General features: G+C 39.1%; 1 protein-coding gene across 1 annotated transcript in view; it reads right to left on the reverse strand.

Annotated features, from left to right (window-relative positions):
* LOC310996604 (protein NLRC3-like) overlaps positions 1-17,463 on the reverse strand; it is a gene marked incomplete at its 5' end in the record, with an annotated part of 229,073 nt that extends 211,610 nt beyond the window's left edge. The window contains 6 exons of the mRNA XM_083986026.1: positions 11,608-11,781; positions 11,968-12,141; positions 14,464-14,643; positions 14,749-14,922; positions 15,015-16,815; positions 17,457-17,463. Of these exons, the coding sequence (XP_083842152.1) occupies positions 11,608-11,781; positions 11,968-12,141; positions 14,464-14,643; positions 14,749-14,922; positions 15,015-16,815; positions 17,457-17,463 (2,510 nt within the window). The remainder of the gene's footprint in view (positions 1-11,607; positions 11,782-11,967; positions 12,142-14,463; positions 14,644-14,748; positions 14,923-15,014; positions 16,816-17,456) is intronic.
* Between the last annotated feature and the right edge of the window lie 2,379 nt (positions 17,464-19,842).

Genomic DNA, 19,842 nt, shown 5'->3' on the forward strand with positions numbered 1-19,842 from the left:
GAGTTGTTTCACGTGTGAATGGGGTGCTCTTTAACATGAAGGATTTCCTTCCCCTCTTACCCCTCCCTGCTGTGCCTTCTCATCATTACAGGAACTAGTTATCCCCCCATTCCCCCCCCTATACTTTTAAGCTTGCAATATTTGGATATCTGTTGTGAAAATAAAATCTATTGTTATAATTTATTGAACCACGTCTCCTGCCATTTTGAGTTGCGTACCTGTGTGTCCTTTTTGTTTTGTTGATTATATTTAAATTTCACTTTAAAGGTCCTGGGGTGAAACCCCCCAGGTGGCGTTGTCGGTTTAAGTTACAGCAATTATAGATTTGAGTAAATTCCCTTTATTAATTTAATTATTATTTTTGGTCCACCCCTCGTACCGCCACATTTGTAACAGTAATGTGTTATATGTGCGATTGTGCGTACGTGCGTGTGGGTGGGAGGGGTGGCGGTTAAGGTGTATTGTTGTGTAGTGATTTGTGTTACTTGTTTTAATGTAACTTTTTATATACCTTTATTTTATGTTTCATTGCCATGCTCCATCTGGCAGGGGGACTGCCAACAGAAATTAGCCTATTGGCTATAATTGGGTGCATTTACATTTTATCTTTTTAAAATGTTCATTGATGTACACTGTCCCTCTTAAACAAATAAAGGAAATTAAATTAAATTAAATTAAATTAGCAATTGTTGCTATAACCTGGCTCAAAGCATCTCTTCTTGTTTTACAAGATTAATTTTTTTTTGTGCATTGTCCCTGTTTTAAATAAATACATTTATTCATTCATTCAAAACCCAAATATAGAAAAACGCAAAAAAAAAATAAAAAAAAATCAACCATTCAGATGTTGTTGTAGGAGGCCTTTGGGGGTGAAAATGGAGTGTTTTCAAAAATGTTATGTTTTAGTAAGTTTTTACGGAAATGTTGTAATATTGCAACGTTGGGCTTAATGGGGAGCAGAATCTCCTGTATTTCCACTCATTGTCTGAACAGCAATACAGAACTAATGATTCATTTGCAGGCTTTTGCTTTTACCAAACCAGTATATAACATGAATAATAATCTCAGTCATGTTGTTATGAAGAGTAATTTATTCCAACAAGAAGAACTTTGACATTTATTTACATTATTTACAGTGATAGTCCCAGAAGCAGTTCTTGTCCTCTGAAAAACAGAGGCAGACATCCAACCCAGTCTCACAGCATCACACTTGCTTTGGGTATTAGTATACCCTTTTGAATTCTGTACTCATTCGTATTTGTTGCCAGAGCTTGAACCATGTCTTCTGACACAAACTTTTGGAAGTATTGCAGTGGTGTGAGGAGGGAGTTGACATCATCTGTGAGAGCTGGACCAGAAAAATCAGTATTGGGACTGATAAAATCTTTCTTTTTTTGTGTTTGTTTGATTGGGGCTCAATGTCCACATTGGCTGGGCAAGCAGTAGGTTCTTGTTTTTTTTTTTGTCCACACAGGCATCGCTATCGGATTCTTCGTCACTTGCATCAGTGTCATTGAAATCCATGTCCACATGTCCCATGTCCTCTCTCCGTTTTGGACGATGGCAATTACATCCTGCACACTGTATCGATGATCTCTCCTTGCTGGTGGCATTCTGAAATGGAAAAATTAAAATTGAAATAAATGTATATACAAATAGCACACATGCTTACTAGATTCTAGATGACCAACAGGAAAGATGGGGTGGTGGGGAGACTGATTTCATTATGAAGTGTTTACACACTGCACTGAAGTAGCCTCTTCACACATTTCACTGGTCACACAATACTGTATGGTTGACCTATTGTAGACTGCATTATCATCCTAAAAGGAAATGCATGTAGCCTCCAGTTTACAACCACACCTTACATCCATGAACATTAACACCTGTTCCAGAACAATGCCACAAATGCACCAGGAACATCCGCTTTGACTATGAATTGCTAGGAACATTTTCTTATCAATAGAGACTAAGACAAAGGGCAGACATGCACAAACAGAATTTCTTTGTTAGAAAGTCCTGCATTCTGTGATAAGGAGAAAATACTGAGTGTTGAAGGTGGTTAGAAATCATTATAATTACTTATAAAAGTGTTTAGATATGGTAATATATATTTACTCTTAAGTTTCTAATACAATAAAATATGTACACATGTAATCCAATATAAGGCTAAAGGCTAGAATGCGTAAATCATGTGTAGTTTAAAGTTATATTGTGAAAATTTTGATTGAAGTTCCTCTCAAAAACAGGGCTGTTTTGGCTACCACTCTGACCCAAAGTTGTAATATTGCAACAATTATAAAACAAGCTCTAAATAAAATGTAGGGCATATTTTCCACAATAACTACATATGCTCATGTTCTAGACATTGTAATAAACACAAAAAAAATATTCAAAGCATTTTACTTACTTGAATTAGATGAATCCAGTCCAGTGAAACGAAGGGATGTTGCTCGATCAAAAAATTGGAGATGATTTGACTTCTTGACCACTGTGAGAACAAACTATAGGACCAAATGATCATGTTAATGTGGTTGAACCCAAAAAAAAAAATAGAAAATTAGAGTTTTTGGGGGGATAACCGAAATTTTTGTAATTCTGGGTGGGTTTTACAGGGTTAATAGCAAGAAATAGATTAACAGTCCTTAAGTAAGATAGGGGAGCAAAAGAAAACAAAAAAGGAGAACAAAAAGTTAGTCACCGGTGGGCTATGGAGATTTCATCTGGATGTCCCGGAGGAAAGCGTCGGCATCACCCGGAGAGTTGAAGATTGTGGATTTGCCATCAGCAAATACTGTAAGCCTGGCTGGATAGAGCAAGGAGTATTTTAGATCGCGGTCTCTGAGTTTTTTCTCGACCGGATCAAACTCCCGACGTTTCTGCAGCAGTGTCGTGCTGAAGTCGGGGAATATGTGGACTCGGACATTGTTGAACATCAGCTCCTTCTTCTCCTGGGCCAAACGCAGGATCTTCACCTTATCTTGGAAATTAAGGACTTTGACAAGGATTGGCCTCGGACCAGCTTTAGAATCCTGGTGATGGAATGTTGGAGTACAATGAACTTTATCCAAAGTCAGCGGGGAGGAGAAATTCTCCTTGCTGAGAAGAGAGGGGATCAGCTGCAACATGAAGCCCATGATGTCCTTTTGGCTTTTTCAGGAACATACAGGAATCGGAGATTGTATTCCCGGCTTCGGTTTTCGGCTTCATCAACCTTTTCCCTGAGGTTCCCGCTTCTCCAGGTCTGATATATTATCTTGGTTTGAGCTGACTCTATGTTCAAGTTCCGCGAATTGATCGCCCAGAATGGATAGTTTCCCATTCATAGTGTTCAAGCTCGTTTGTATATTATCCATTATATATATATTCAATTTAAGTTGCTTGATGGCGTCCAGGATGACCTGATTGAAGACCACCGGTGCCTGATCCATGATCAGGATATTAAACAAAGAAAGTATGCTCACACTGTTACCTTGGGATAAGATGAAGTCCGTTCTAGTATCTTATCAAAGTGAGGTAATCGGAGCACGGATATTACAGAGGCCAAACTAGATTAATTTATGAATGAATGCAGACCAAGACAAAGCAAACGCTCACGCCAGCGTCTCAGCGGCCATCTTCTTGATCTTGAATTGAAGGGGGTCTGAATACTTTCCATATGCACTCTATCTATCTATCTATCTATCTATCTATCTATCTATCTATCTATCTATCTATCTATCTATCTATCTATCTATCTATCTATCCATCCATCCATCCATCCATCCATCCATCCATCCATCCATCCATCCATCCATCCATCCATCCATCCATCCATCCTCAGGAGAGACAGTGAGACCTACACAGGACACAGAGACAGTGAGGAATTTGCACTGATACAGAACCCAGGATACAGAGGTTCAGCTATGGTGGTGTTGAAGGTGTAGATGTGGATCAGTCTGTCAGAGGAGACACTGTAGAAGGACAGAGAGCCAGCAGGACAGTCCACATACACTGCTACTCTGTTAGAGACACGTGAGGAGATGGATGTTTCTGTGTTGTTGTGACAGACAGAGTAACGACCAAATTCATCAGAGCAGCTAAGACTCCAGGACTGATCATTCAATCCAAACCTACAGTCTTCACCGAGTCCTTTCCTTATGATTCCTCTGTAACTCACTGTTATATCAACCTGTCCTCTCCACTCCACCTCCCAGTAACAGCGACCAGTCAGACCAGTTGAGCACAGCAGCTGAGGCGAGAGGTTAAATCTGTCTGGATGATCAGGATATGACTGTGACTTTGTCACATTTGTCACCTTCCTGTTGTTGTCAGACAGTTTGAGGCATCTGTTCACTGAGTTCATGTCCAGTTCCAGTTCACAGGCGTCTGATGGAGAGAACAAGACACAACACAGCTGCAGTTTATCATCTGTTCATTTATCAACAACTTCACTGACAATTCATGAAAAACAATAATTCAAACATCAACAATGTTTTGCTTCTCTTCTGGTGTGGACCTGAGGATGAGGCTGATGAAGATCCACACCAATAAACACATGGAGTGAATAAAGTGTCACTAATGAAACTGGATCATCATGTTCCACTGCAGCACAAAGAAGCTCTGAACCATCTGCTTTCTAAAACTGCCATCAGCTCCATCAAAGAGCTCACAGTCAGTACATTACTTAGACAAAACCAGGTTCATTAAGCTCATTAATATGCCTTTGATTGGTGATTTAACCCTTTGATGCACAACATATGCACACCCCCTCTAATGCGCAACATGGGTCTAAAATGACCCGCATTCATTTTCCATGTGAATTCATGCTGGGTGAGTGTTTCTTTGTGGTATCTTTTAAAATCAATATATTTTATGATTGAATCCTCCAAGTATCATTTGAATATCTTGTTTTTAATTAGTACAGGGTGTTATTTCCATTTTTACTTTCTTATTTTATGAACAAATAGACAAAAAGTCTCAGAGAGTGGACCAGTTAGCTAGCTAGCAGTTGACATTTCTACATTCTACTGTATTAGTTAACTACAGTAGAACATGTCACCAGCTAGCTAGCTAGGTAGCTGTTGACATGTTCTAGCTGGTGTCTACAATAGAATATTATTCTATTGTTGTCACCAGCTAGAACATGTCATCATGTTAACAGTTAGCTAACTTGCTAATATTAAGGTATTTCCCTTTATGACAAGTAATGTAGCTACTTATTCAAGGTAACTAAAACCTTATCAATTATGCACAGTTATCTTTAATGAGTCATCAAATGTTTCTTTAGGTAAATTGGAATAATTGTAAAACAAGTAAATATGATTATATGTGCTTAAAAAAGAATATTTACTGAAGAAAATGATAAATATTGTGCAGTGATTTCAAAGATATAACATTGAAATAGCCTACTCAGATAGAATAAACTATGGCTAGCTGTTGACCACAGTAGAATATGTCAACAGAGCTATTAATGGGGAAAAAGGACAAGTAATGACTAGTCATTATTGATAATCAAGGAAACAATGGTCTGTTGTTGGTATAGATAGTGAGGGAATGCTAAAATTAAAGTATTCTTGCTATACTTGTTTTTTCAACTGGTCCACTCACTGAGACATTTTTGTTCATTTTTGTTCACAAGTAAGAAATGAAAAATGGAAATAATGACCCCACTAATAAAAAACAATATATTAAATAATACTTGGAACATTCAATCATAAAATAGATAGATTTCAAAAGTTACAGCAAAGAAACTATCACTCAGCATGAAATCACATTGGAAATGAATGTGGGTCATTTTAGACCCATGTTGCGCATTAGAGGGGTAGTGATACAAAATGTGTTTTTATTAAAAAAGTGAAAAAGTAAAAAATAAAATAAGGATGTATTATGATCAAAAACAAGTTAATTGAGGAATACCTGGAATTCTATATGATGAAATACATTTTTCGCAAAGATATAGCACAAAAAAACTCACTCGGGTCACTTTAGACCCATGTTGTGCATCAAAGGGTTAAAGATAAAGGTAACACTTTACAATAAGGTACACAAAATTAGAGTAGTTAATGAGTAACTAATGAAGAACTAATGAGGAACTAATGAGTAGTTAGTGAGGAACTAAGCTACACAAAATTACAGTAGTTACTGAGGAACTAAGGTACACAAAATTACAGTAGTTACTGAGGAACTACTGATTAATTAACTATTAGTTAATGGTCAATTCTTCAGGAACCCCTGATCAAATTTCAGAGGAGTAGTTACTGAGGAACTAATGAGTAGTTAGTTAGGGAACTGAGATACACAAAATTAGAGTAGTTACTGAGGAACTAATGATTAACTAACTATTAGTTAATGGTCAGTTCTTCAGGAACCCCTGATCAAATTTCAGAGGAGTAGTTAATGAGGAACTAATGAGGAACTATTAATGATCAGTTCTTCATTAACTCATGATATAATTTCATAGAAAGTTAATCACAACTTGATGATTAGTGAACTAGTTACTTCATCAGTACAGAATCATTACTCAGTAACATGTCCAGTAGTTAACCTTTATGACCTAAAGTGACACATAATGAGTGGTTTTTCATTTCTTCATCTTCATCTTTACATTAGTAGTTCCTTAAAAAATCACAGACAGCAGGATTCTTGAGAAGATTTTATTCATTAATTTCAGACCACATACACATCAATATGACCATCCATTTTGCCTTTGAAATAAATATGATAGTTTGTCACATGTTTGGTAGGCTAAATGAATGTATCATGGGGCTGTGTAGTACTGTATACTGATCACACCGTGGTTCACAGTAAAGTTGTTTGAGGTGCACAAAATTTAGAGTAGTTATTTACTATGAAACAAATTTGGAATGAATGAGGAACTCACTATTAGTTAATGGTGAGTTATTCAGTAACTCCTAATCAAATTACTGAGGAACTAACTATTACTTAATCATTAGTTACCCTTTTTGTGTACCTTAAGGTAAAGTGAGACATCAAAATGAGTAGGTAATGAGTACTGAATCATTACTTAGTCATTAGTTACCCTTTTTGTGTACGTTATAGTAAAGTGAGACATCAAAAGGACTAGGTAATGAGTACTGAATCATTAGTTACCCATTTTGTGTACCTTATAGTAAAGTGAGACATCAAAATGACTAGGTTATAAGTACTGAATCATTACTGAATCATTAGCTACTATTTTTGTGTAAGGTACACAAACATTACAGTAGTTACTGATGAACCAATGAGGAACCAAAATAATCATTTGCCTCCATGTGCACCAAAATGACAGAATGTAAAACAACAACAAAAACCTTTGTAACTTACTTGCTTAAAAAAAAAATATTTTATTTTGGAAACAAGATCTTCAATTCCGGTGGCTCACCTGTGCAGCTTTACTGTGAGGAGCAGTGAATTCATTTGACGACGATGAGAGAAGTAATGGACAGAGCAAGGAAGAGCAGAAGCTCCCATCTCAACTATATCAGAGACGTTCTATATCTCGAGGATGAGGATGTGACCGTACAGTATAAGTACATTTTAATGGTATCTCTCTCTTTTTTTTTAATATATACAAATTCGGTAAGATTGCTCCTCAAATTTACTGTAAGATAACTTTGTCCAAAGTGAATTTAGCCCTCTAAAACCGACCGTAGTTTGGTTAACCGAACGTTACATTGATGCTACGCTTGCACATGTTTTACAAAACATTAAATAACTTATGAACCGTTTATGATAGAGACGAGCTGTGAACAGCATCTGAATCGGGGGGTTATCCGCTTTCCGAGGGTCCTTGAATGGTGCCTCTACGACAACACTTGACACTGGAAGAGAAGCTAAACCGAGCATAGCATTGATGCTGAGGTTGCACATTTTTGTCAAAATATTTAATAACTTATGAACCGTATATGATAGAGACGAGTTGTGAACAGCATCTGAATCACTGGATTTTTTGAATGGTGCCTCTATGACAACAAGGGACGATATGCGTCATGTAACCACATGGTAAGGGAACAGAGCTAAACCGAGCTAGCATCAATGCAACACTTGAGCATACTTTCATAGAGGCACCATTGAAGGACCCTCGGAAAGCAAAGAATCCCGCGATTCAGATGCAGTTAACAGGTTATTTAATGTTTTGTACAACGTGTGCAAGTGTAGCATCATTCTGTTAACCGACCATAGCATCGATGCTATGCTAGGTCACTTTAGAGAAAGTTAGCATAGTAAAATTTGAGGAGTCATCTTACACATCTTCCAAAAAAAAAAAAGACAGATACCATTAAAATATCACTGTACGGTCACACCCTCATCCTCGAGATATCGTCGAAATGGGATTTTCCTTCTTTTGCTTTTCCCTGCATGGTCCATTGCTTCTCTTGTGGCATGGTCAATTGCTTCTCTTGTGCCAAGTGAATTCACTGCTCCTCACAGTAAAGGTGCACAGGAAATGATGATCTCGTTTCCAAAATAAAAGACAAATGACACTTTGTAAATGACCTTTAATATGATAAGAACATTACTTAATTTGTTGTTTTTATGTTTATTTATTTAGTTTCTGAACATTAGTCAAGGTCAGGGCTTTATTTCTTATATATTAAGCCAACGTTATATTCAGTGCTTTTATTTTGAAAGCGTCTCGCCGAGACCTCATAAACTTCCGGTGCTACGGATTTTACCGGCAGTGTGTCTGCAAGGCCAGAGTGTCTTCAATGCTAAAAGTGTGCCTAACTTACATGAAACGCCCTAGCACCTGGCTATTAAGGGGCACAAGGTTTGTTTTTGTTACCTTTTCATGTTATATTTATGTCCGGCTCGAGTTTGGTCGCCGTTGATAGTCTCATGTATGGAACATGTTGTGGTTAGCGGTAGCTATTAGCATTGGCAGCTCGGCTTAGTTAGCTTAGCTTAGCTCCATCTCACTTCAATACATTGAAGTGAGATGAAGCTAAGCTAACTCGTTGATTGTTTTATTAATGCAACAGGACTGTTAGTCTGTTTGATGTGAGGTCTGGTAAGGTTAAAAACAGTTTATTGGATTAAAAACAAACGGTTAAAAATATTTATTTCATGGTAATACAGCACTCCATTTGGATATTGTCTTTTGATTAAATAGATAAAAAGGGAGTCAACTTACATGATTGTTTATGTGATAAAAGCAGTTAAAAATAATTTCATTTATGTAAAAGGAAAGGTAACTGTATTTTATTTTCATTCTTCTCATAGCTCTTACGGTGTGTCTGCAACTGAATACGGTCCATGGAATGAAGGAATGTGAACCATCAGTTTCATCATTTGTGACCATCATTTTGCTGGGGACGCTACACACTTGTTATTTTTTATTAGGCTATTATTAAAACAAGAAAGCTACAAAGGTTTTTCTTTTCTTTCCTTTCTCTTTTTATTATTATTATTTTTTACATTCTATCATATTTTCTTGTGTGTGGACATAAAAAAATTGTTATTTTGGTGTACCTGTGCAGGTAAAATCTTATTTTGGTGCCCGTGAAGACAAAAGTTATTTTGGTGCACATAGAGGCAAATGATTATTTTGGTTCTTCATTAGTTCATCAGTAACTACTGTAATGTTTGTGTACCTTACACAAAAATAGTAACTTATGACTAGGTAATGATTCAGTACTCATTACCTACTCATATTGATGTCTCACTTTACTATAAGGTACACAAAAAGAGTAACTAATGATTCAGTACTCATCACCTAGTCATTTTGATGTCTCACTTTACTATAAGGTACACAAAAAGAGTAACTAATGATTCAGTACTCATCACCTAGTCATTTTGATGTCTCACTTTACTATAAGGTACACAAAAAGGGTAACTAATGATTCAGTAATGATTCAGTACTCATTACCTAGTCATTTTGATGTCTCACTTTACTATAAGGTACACAAAAAGGGTAACTAATGATTCAGTACTCATTACCTAGTCCTTTTGATGTCTCACTTTACTATAACGTACACAAAAAGGGTAACTAATGACTAAGTAATGATTCAGTACTCATTACCTACTAATTTTGATGTCTCACTTTACCTTAAGGTACACAAAAAGGGTAACTAATGATTAAGTAATAGTTAGTTCCTCAGTAATTTGATTAGGAGTTACTGAATAACTCACCATTAACTAATAGTGAGTTCCTCATTCATTCCAAATTTGTTTCATAGTAAATAACTACTCTAAATTTTGTGCACCTCAAACAACTTTACTGTGAACCACGGTGTGATCAGTATACAGTACTACACAGCCCCATGATACATTCATTTAGCCTACCAAACATGTGACAAACATCATATTTATTCCGAAGGCAACATGGATGGTCATATTGATGTGTATGTGGTCTGAAATTAATGAATAAAATCTTCTAAAGAATCCTGCTGTCTGTGATTTTTTAAGGAACTACTAATGTAAAGATGAAGATGAAGAAATGAAAAACCACTCATTATGTGTCACTTTAGGTCATAAAGGTTAACTACTGGACATGTTACTGAGTAATGATTCTGTACTGATGAAGTAACTAGTTCACTAATCATCAAGTTGTGATTAACTTTCTATGAAATTTGATCATGAGTTAATGAAGAACTGATCATTAATAGTTCCTCATTAGTTCCTCATTAACTACTCCTCTGAAATTTGATCAGGGGTTCCTGAAGAACTGACCATTAACTAATAGTTAGTTAATCATTAGTTCCTCAGTAACTACTCTAATTTTGTGTATCTCAGTTCCCTAACTAACTACTCATTAGTTCCTCAGTAACTACTCCTCTGAAATTTGATCAGGGGTTCCTGAAGAATTGACCATGAACTAATAGTTAATTAATCAGTAGTTCCTCAGTAACTACTGTAATTTTGTGTACCTTAGTTCCTCAGTAACTACTGCAATTTTGTGTAGCTCAATTCCTCACTAACTACTCATTAGTTCCTCATTAGTTCTTCATTAGTTACTCATTAACTACTCTAATTTTGTGTACCTTATTGTAAAGTGTTACCAAGATAAATGTTGAGACTGAAAAGATGGATTTAGAAACCATCGACACACTGTTTAAAAATACACCAGTTAATATGTTCAACACTGAGTGTGTCTGGTATTTGTACAGATGTGCCACACATCTGGCCCCAGGTCTGCCATTCAGGGAGGAACTTGAGGATAAATCCACCTCAGATCACTTTAATCATCTTTTCAACATCTTTGTGACATAAATTATAGCCTGTTGTGTATATGGTTCTGTTGGCTCCACTGTTAATATTGTTTCATTTGATCAATGTGTTCAGTTTGTTGTTTGTGGATTTGAATTGATTGAATTCTAACATGTTTCCAGCCACACTGACAAAAACAAAAGCTGATTCCTGCATGAAACTCTGGAGGAATTAGACTTTGTACATCACTCTGGAAAATGTCAAAATCTAGTGTAACATGTGCAGCTTTGTTCTCATTAATCAAATTTAAAACAAATTAAAACACACTCACACTTCCTCGGACCAGGTCTCAGTCTCTGAGGTCCACAATGGTCCAACCTGGAGGACGAAACAATGTCAGGATCAACAGTTCATCAGTTAGTCAGAGAGACAGAGACACAGAGTGAAAGTTGCTGTTGTCTGTCCATCTGTCCATACCTGAGAGTGTCCAGGCTCCACTCTGGATCCTCCAGTCCAGCAGACAGCAGCTTCACTCCTGAGTCTCCTGGATGATTGTAGCTCAGGTCCAGCTCTCTCAAGTGGGAGGGGTTGGAGCTCAGAGCTGAGGCCAGAGAAGAACAGCCTTCCTCTTTGACCAGACAACCTGACAGACTGAACACACACATATAAACACACACGCACACAGATTAAATTAGTTTGAGTTGTGTGTTCTTCAGATAAAATATTGAACTATTGGTGTTTTCTGCAGCCCAATTCTACAAACCTTCCCACTTTATTGTTACACCTCATCCAAGGCAAGATCATAAAAAATATGAAGCCTTGCTAAATTCACCCTACCTGAGAATCTCCAGTTTACAGTGTGGACTCTCCAGTCCACCAGACAGCAGCTTCACTCCTGAGTCCTTCAGGTTGTTGTCCCTCAGGTCCAGGTGTCTCAGACTAGAGGACTGGGAGCTGAGGACTGAGGACAGAGCTTCACAACTTCTCTCTGAGAGGTTACAGCTGCCCAGTCTGATGAGGAATTGTAGGTAAAAAACAAAACAAACAAACATTCAATACTTCAAGAAAACGAGAGATCAGTATCAAAAAACAAGAGATCAGTATCATAAATACACAATGTGAGTTGTGGAGTGCCACAAGGCAGCTGCTTAGGGCCACTGTTGTTTTCTATATTTACTAATGAGTTGCCCCTAATACTGAACAATTCTAACATAGTGATGTATGCCGACAATTCCACGATTTATGCTGCTGCAAGAACACCAGTATTACTAAATGAAATCCTAAATGAGGAACTAGAAATGATAAAAGAATGGGTTAACAAAAATAAACTAGTCCTTAATATTGAAAAGACAAAATGTATAGTACTAGGTTCAAAAAATGCAATGAGAGAGGCACCAATACAGAATTTAAAAATAGGAGATAAAGAAATAGAGCAGATTACAGAGGTTAAGCTATTAGGGATAACAATAGATAATAAAATGACTTGGAATAGTCAAATAAACCAGATGGTGGTAAAAATGGGCAGAGGAATGGCTGCTATTAGACACAGCAGAAAATTCATACCCAGGCACTTAACTAAACAACTAATACAAGCTCTAGTGTTGTCACAAATGGACTATTGTCCAATGATTTGGTCCAACACGTCAGAAGGTAACATACAAAGGCTGCAGGTAGCTCAGAATAAAGCTCTTAGAATCGTTCTTCAGTGCCCTTATAGAACAAGGGTAAATGAAATGAACAATCAGCTGGCCTGGTTAAGCGTCAAAAGCAGATTGCATTATTCTCTGGCTTGTTTTGTAAAAAATGTCACAATAACAAAAAATCCAGCAATTCTTTATAATAAATTAGTGTTTTTTTCTGAAAGTCATAACTATTCTACTCAGCAGTCTTCAGAAGGTCGTTTCCTGTTGCCCCCATGTAGAACAAATGCAAAACAAAAAACTGTTTATTATAGAGCGATGGCTGCATGGAATGCTCTGCCGAGATTTTTGATGCGAGAAGGTAGAGCAGCCTCTTTTAACTCATTGAGTGCCGCGCTCCTTTCCAAAGTTTCAGTCAAGTGTACCGGCAATTTAGACCATTTTTGACTTTTTATGTAGAGCCATAGTGTATTCTATATTATTGCCACCAACACATACTGTAGCTCAATTGAAAGTTTTAACTTTATGCTTCAAATGACCTCAAACCGTTTGTTTCTACGTGCCTCCGTTCCTGAGAAAAGTCAAGCTAAACATGGCTGGGTTTCACCAAAATCCCTCCTTTTTTTCTAGAAAAGGAGATTGAGCGTCTTTTATTAAAGGTGCGCTGTTTGTGTCTGTCGCTCTTCTGACACTCGCATTTCTGGATCAAAGGGCTCGTATAAGATAAATATATACAACAATTGTTGTTCTATTCACAAAACCACCATCGGGGGCGCCACTAAACAACAATAACACAGACGCACCGTGCCGTGTCACAGCCTCTAGCCGCGGAACGTGAGGGTCTGTCGGCCACAACGCCTCGGGAAGACCGGTCCCGCCGGTGGTCGCGGTCCTTCTGTGGTACGGGTCGGTGGTACCGGTCTGCTTTGGCCCAGAGACCATCAGATTTTACTTCGGGGGGACTTTAGGGAGGACACGGTGTTGCTCCAGATGAAGACCGGGCGGGACAGTCGGCTGAGAGCTTCCTGGTTCAGCTCCGAGCTGCTGCAGCCTCGCGGGTGAGAGCAGAGCAGCAGCGCAGGTGAGAGCGGAGCAGCTGCGCTGCATCTGCATGCAGAACTCCGTTTGCAAAAGCCGAGTTATGATAAAAACTTCCAGATCATGAGCTGTCATGTGACTTTGATCGTCATCTATTTCAGTTCTCCTCGTCGTAGAGTCCCCAAATTTACATATAATGTGTATTAAAGTGTCTATTTTCATAATTAAAAAAAAAAGCAAAAAACGAAAAATCTCGTTTTTGGCACTCAACGCATGGGAACGAAAAACGAGAAATTACGTGGTTGGCACTCAATGAGTTAAACAGGGACTAAAGATGTATTTGTTTTTACAAGAGGGAGTGACTCTCTGACCATTAGAGACAGTTGTATGTCACAAACAACGCATGATTTCTTTTTCTTTGTACTTTAAGAACAGTTTGTAAATGAGATGTGAGCTTTTTTATGTTTTGTGTTGCTGTTGTCCACTGTATGAATGATGATGATTTATGTTGAATGTTCTGTGTTAAATTCTGAAACAGAAATGTTTGTAAGATGTTTTGACCCCAGGAAGAATAGCTGCTGTCTTGTACAGCAGCTAATGGGGATCTAATAAACAAACAAACAAACAAACAAACAAACAAACACAACAGCTACACACTAACCTGAGAGTCTCCAGTCTACAGTGTGGACTCTCCAGTCCACCAGACAGCAGCTTCACTCCTGAGTCCTTCAGGACGTTGTCACTCAGGTCCAGGTGTCTCAGACTAGAGGACTGGGAGCTGAGGACTGAGGACAGAGCTTCACAACTTCTCTCTGAGAGGTTACAGCAGCTCAGCCTGATGAGGAATTGTAGGCAAAAAACAAAACAAAACAAACAAACATTCAATACTTCAAGAAAACAAGAGATCAGTATCATAAATACACAACAGCTAAACACTAACCTGAGAGTCTCCAGTCCACAGTGTGGACTCTCCAGTCCACCAGACAACAGCTTCGCTCCTGTGTCCTGCAGGTCGTTGATACTCAGGTCCAGGTGTCTCAGACTAGAGGACTGGGAGCTGAGGACTGAGGACAGAGCTTCACAACTTCTCTCTGAGAGGTTACAGCAGCTCAGCCTGAAAGGAGAACAACCAGACAAAAGGAACCAGTAACAGAAAATGTGCTTGTTTGACAAAAAGTTTATCCAGATGGATAAATGTTCACTTACAGAGCTTTGTTGGAGGCTTTGACCACTGGCAGCAGCCTCAGAAGAGCCTCCTCTGAAGCAGAGTATTTCTTCAGGTCAAACACGTCCAGATCTTTTTCTGATGACAGTAAGATGAAGACCAGAGCCGACCACTGAGCAGGAGACAGTTTGTCTGTGGAGAGACGTCCTGATCTCAGGGACTGTTGGATCTCCTCCACTAGAGAACGATCATTCAGTTCATTCAAACAGTGGAACAGGTTGATGCTTTTCTCTGCAGAGACAGTCTCTTCAATCTTCTTCTTGATGTACTGGATGATTTTTGTTTTCTTTTGTGAGCTACTTCCTGTCTTTGATGTTAGGCCTTGTAGAACAGTCTGATTGGTCTCCAGTGAAAGACCCAGGAGGAAGCGGAGGAACAAGTCCAGGTGTCCATTTGGACTCTGTAAGGCCTCGTCCACAGCACTCTTGTAGAAAGATTTTGATCCAGGTTTTTCTCTCAAGACTTTAGACCACCAGGAGTTTGTTGGTTGTGACATAAGATATATTCCAGAGTTGATGAAGGTCAGATGGACATGAAGAGCAGCCAGAAACTCCTGAACACTCAGATGGATGAAGCAGAACACCTTGTCCTGGTACAGACCTCTCTCCTCTTTAAAGATCTGTGTGAACACTCCTGAGTACACTGAGGCTGCTCTGATATCGATGCTACACTCTGTCAGGTCTGATTCATAGAAGATCAGGTTTCCTTTCTGCAGCTGCTCAAAAGCCAGTTTTCCCAGAGACTTGATCATTTTCCTGCTCTCTGGACTCCAGTGTGGATCTGTCTCAGCTCCTCCATCATACTTGACCTTCTTCACTTTGGCCTGAACCACCAGGAAGTGGATGTACATCTCAGTCAGGGTCTTGGGCAGCTCTCCTCCCTCTCTGGTCTTCAACAGCTCCTCCAGAACTGTAGCAGTGATCCAGCAGAAGACTGGGATGTGGCACATGATGTGGAGGCTTCGTGAGGTCTTGATGTGGGAGATTATCTCTCTGGCCTGCTGCTCATCGCTGAACCTCTTCCTGAAGTAGTCCTCCTTCTGTGGGTCAGTGAACCCTCTGACCTCTGTCACCATGTCAACACACTGAGGAGTGATCTGATTGGCTGCTGCAGGTCGTGTGGTTATCCAGAGGCGAGCAGAGGGAAGCAGGTTCCCCCTGATGAGGTTGGTCAGCAGCACGTTGACTGAGGTGGACTCTGTCACATCAGTCAGGATCTCAGTGTTGTGGAAGTCCAGAGGAAGTCGACACTCGTCCAGACCGTCAAAGATGAATACCACCTGGAACTGATCAAACCTGCAGATTCCTGCTTCTTTGGTTTCAGAGAAGAAGTGATGAACTAGTTCCACCAAGCTGAACTGTTTCTCTTTCAGCACATTCAGCTCTCTGAAGGTGAAGGGAAATGTGAAGTGTATGTCCTGGTTGGCTTTGTCTTCAGCCCAGTCCAGAGTGAACTTCTGTGTTAAGACTGTTTTCCCAATGCCAGCCACTCCCTTTGTCATCACTCTTCTGATTGGTCTGTCTCTTCCAGGTGGGGCTTTAAAGATGTCTTCATGTCTGATGGTTGTTTCTGGTCTGTCTGGTTTCCTGGACGCTGTTTCAATCTGCCTGACCTCATGTTCATCATTGACCTCTCCAGCCCCTCCCTGTGTGATGTAGAGCTCTGTGTAGATCTGGTTCAGAAGAGTTTGGTTTCCTGCTTTAGAGATCCCCTCAAACACACACTGGAACTTCTTCTTCAGGTTCAATTTGTGTTCACGACGACAAACCGCAACTTGACTTTCTAAATAGAGAAAAAAATAAGATCAACAAATGAAATATGAATCAATATTTTAACATCTAATTCCACAAGAATGCCCATTATAACATAAACTTGAAACTTAAGTTTGGGAACATTATTCCAGTCAATCATCTTCAATAATACCAATTGGTGTTGCATTTTATATCGTTGTAAATCCTGATCAGTCACCTTCACAACGAGGTACAACTTTAAGGATTGTCCATCTGTGGAGTGAGCAGCATGGAATGGGTAGCGCACCAAAAAATGTACCAAATCCCCAAAATTCTCCTTTTGGTATTCACTCTTGTTTTGAGCTTCAAGTGCTGCCAGGTGTGTGTCAGTCAAGGCAAGGCAATTTTATTTGTATGGCCCGTTTTTTTTACAAACAGTTTGTCTCAAAGGGCTTTACATGGCATCGCAACAACAACACCCTCACATCGACTGAGGAAAAACTCCATGGAAAACCCTTTTAACAGGGAAAAATCGGAGAAACCTCAGGGTGAGCAACAGAGGAGGGATCCCTCACCCAGGACGGACAGACGTGCAATAGATGTTGTTACAGAAAAGAAAACAGTTTATAGTTTTCTGACAGAGAATGTGGGAAACGTGGAAATGTTAGCAAGAGTCACAGGTGTATAACTGACCTGCCATGTGCTCAGACCTCAACCCAACTGAAAACTTGTGGGAGCTTGGACTTAATGTACAGTACATGAGTGACCAACACAACCAGCCAAGCTGGTTGACCTTTAACCTTCAACAACTGCTGATTGTGGAATGGGAAGCCGTCCCACAGCAAAATGTGACCAAGCTGGTGACCAACATGAGGAGGAGTTTCCAAGCAGTTGTGGCTGCATACGGATCTTCTACACATTACTGAGGTCCCTGACAGTGTCAAATGAATAAAGTGTAAAAATGGCCAATATCTTTTGTTTTTTTCCCCCTTACTACTGTGGGAGAATGTATTCATCCAATCCACCAAGCAACTCAGAAGAGTGAAACTTGTGTTCAATTGGGTTGAGGTCTGGAAATGGCAGGTCAGTCATACACCTGTGAGTTTATTTCACTCTATCCCTTCAGATACTAGGAAATGTTCCATTCTTCTTAAATCTTTATATAAATCATCTTACTTCTCTGCAGACAGTCAGCCAGCTCCTCCTGCTTCATTCTCCTCAGGAAGTTCACTGTGATCTTCAGAAATGACTTTTTGCTTCTCCTCTGATCTTCATCATCACCACCCACTACCTCATCATCATTGTCAGGATTATCTAATAATTCTGGGCAATTTGGACTCAGAAGTTGTTGGACTCTCTTCAGCTCGTTCTTCACAAAAGTGACAATGTTCTCCTCCAGCAGCTGGAAAAACAATAGCATGCAGTTTAAACTTCACTTTCAGTATAAACACATGGATCAAATATTAACATCCACTTCTCTTCACAGCTGCACAGAGAGATTTATAGATGTTAATCAAACCTGCTGATCTGAGCAAAATAGATTCAGTACCTTAGTGCTGAACTGGTGCTAAAGACTATTGTAAAAAAAAAAAAAAAAAAAAAAAAACATTTTGTCATGTTTCATATGAGGCCCAAGAGAGAACAAAATAAACCTCAGCATCTCAGTTATTTTTGATGAGGCTGAAATGCCAGAGAAAAATTACAACAAATATTTTCTTTAGGATTCATTGCAGATGAACAGGAGAGACCAGAAACGTTTGGTAAAACAAATAAAGCAGCATGACACTGTAATTGTAGGTGAACATTTCTTGGTGGCTGCTGTAGTCATCAGTTGTGTGTGTGGATGAACATTTACACACCATAAATATGGAGTCCAGGTCTGTGTGATGCTGTGTAGTGGACTGATCACTGAGAACCTCTGAGGTCTTCTGGAGAACTCTGTGGAGAACAGATGAACGTTTAGAACATGAAATAAAACAATCACATGATTGTAAATTGAACCCGCTGGTTCTGTACAGACACTGCTGAAATTTTTAATTGAAGTAAAATCCTGGATGGCCAAAAACCTTTTAAACTTAAATGAAAATAAACAGGAGATCATTATGTTTTCTGGGCTCTTTCACTCCTAACTTCCAGTCTTCTGTAAAAACGTATTTTCCAGTTGAGGATTTTTGAGGAAAGTAAAAGGCTATCCCTCCTGCAGAGACCTAAAGACGGTAATTCATGCCTTTATTAATTCTCGGCTTGATTAATGCAACTCCCTTTATGTTGACCTGGATCACTCACAGTTACTCTGTCTGCAGCTTGTGCAGACCGACTCCTCAATGGAAAACCTAAGTGGGATCACACATCCCCAGTCTTGGCCTCACTCCTACACTCACTGGCTCCTGGTTTCTTTTAGAATTGTTTTTTAAGATTTTACTCTGTTTTTAAAGCTCTTAATACGCTGGCTCCCCAGTACCTGACTGAGCTCCTACATATCCAATGCACCTGCCAGAGCACTGAGATCAGCCAATCAACTGCTACTGGTTGTCCAAAAACTCAGTTGAAGACCAAAGGTGACTGAGCCTTTGCCTTTCCTCGGCTCTGGAACAGCCTGCCATGGCTGAACCCGTATGTGGAGTCAATACAGACGTTTAAATACTCTCTAAAAACATACTTTTTATCCCTGGTATTCAGTTGAGTTGACACATTTTGTCTTGTTACTTGTTACTTATTTTGTTTATTTATTTATGGCTCATTTGTATTTTGTTGCACTTTACTTATACAGGCTAATTTATGGTATTTTTGTACTGGCAAGTTTTTATTGATTGATAATTATTGACAGCACTTTGGTCAAGTTTGATTGTTTTTGAAGTGCTCTAAGGAGAATAATCAGGTTTTACCTTTCTGTGATGTCATCAAGCTGAACCATTGGTCGGTCACTCTTCATGGATAAACAGCTGGGGACAGCAGACTGTTGTCCACTTTTAAAATCATTGGGTAACTCCATAGACTGGGCTCTCTTCATGGACAAACAGCTGGGGACAGCAGACTGTTGTCCACTTTTAAAATTAAAGGGTATACCAATAGACTGGTC

Source organism: Trachurus trachurus, assembly GCF_905171665.1.
Source record: "Trachurus trachurus genome assembly, chromosome: 14".
Lineage (NCBI taxonomy): Eukaryota > Metazoa > Chordata > Actinopteri > Carangiformes > Carangidae > Trachurus > Trachurus trachurus.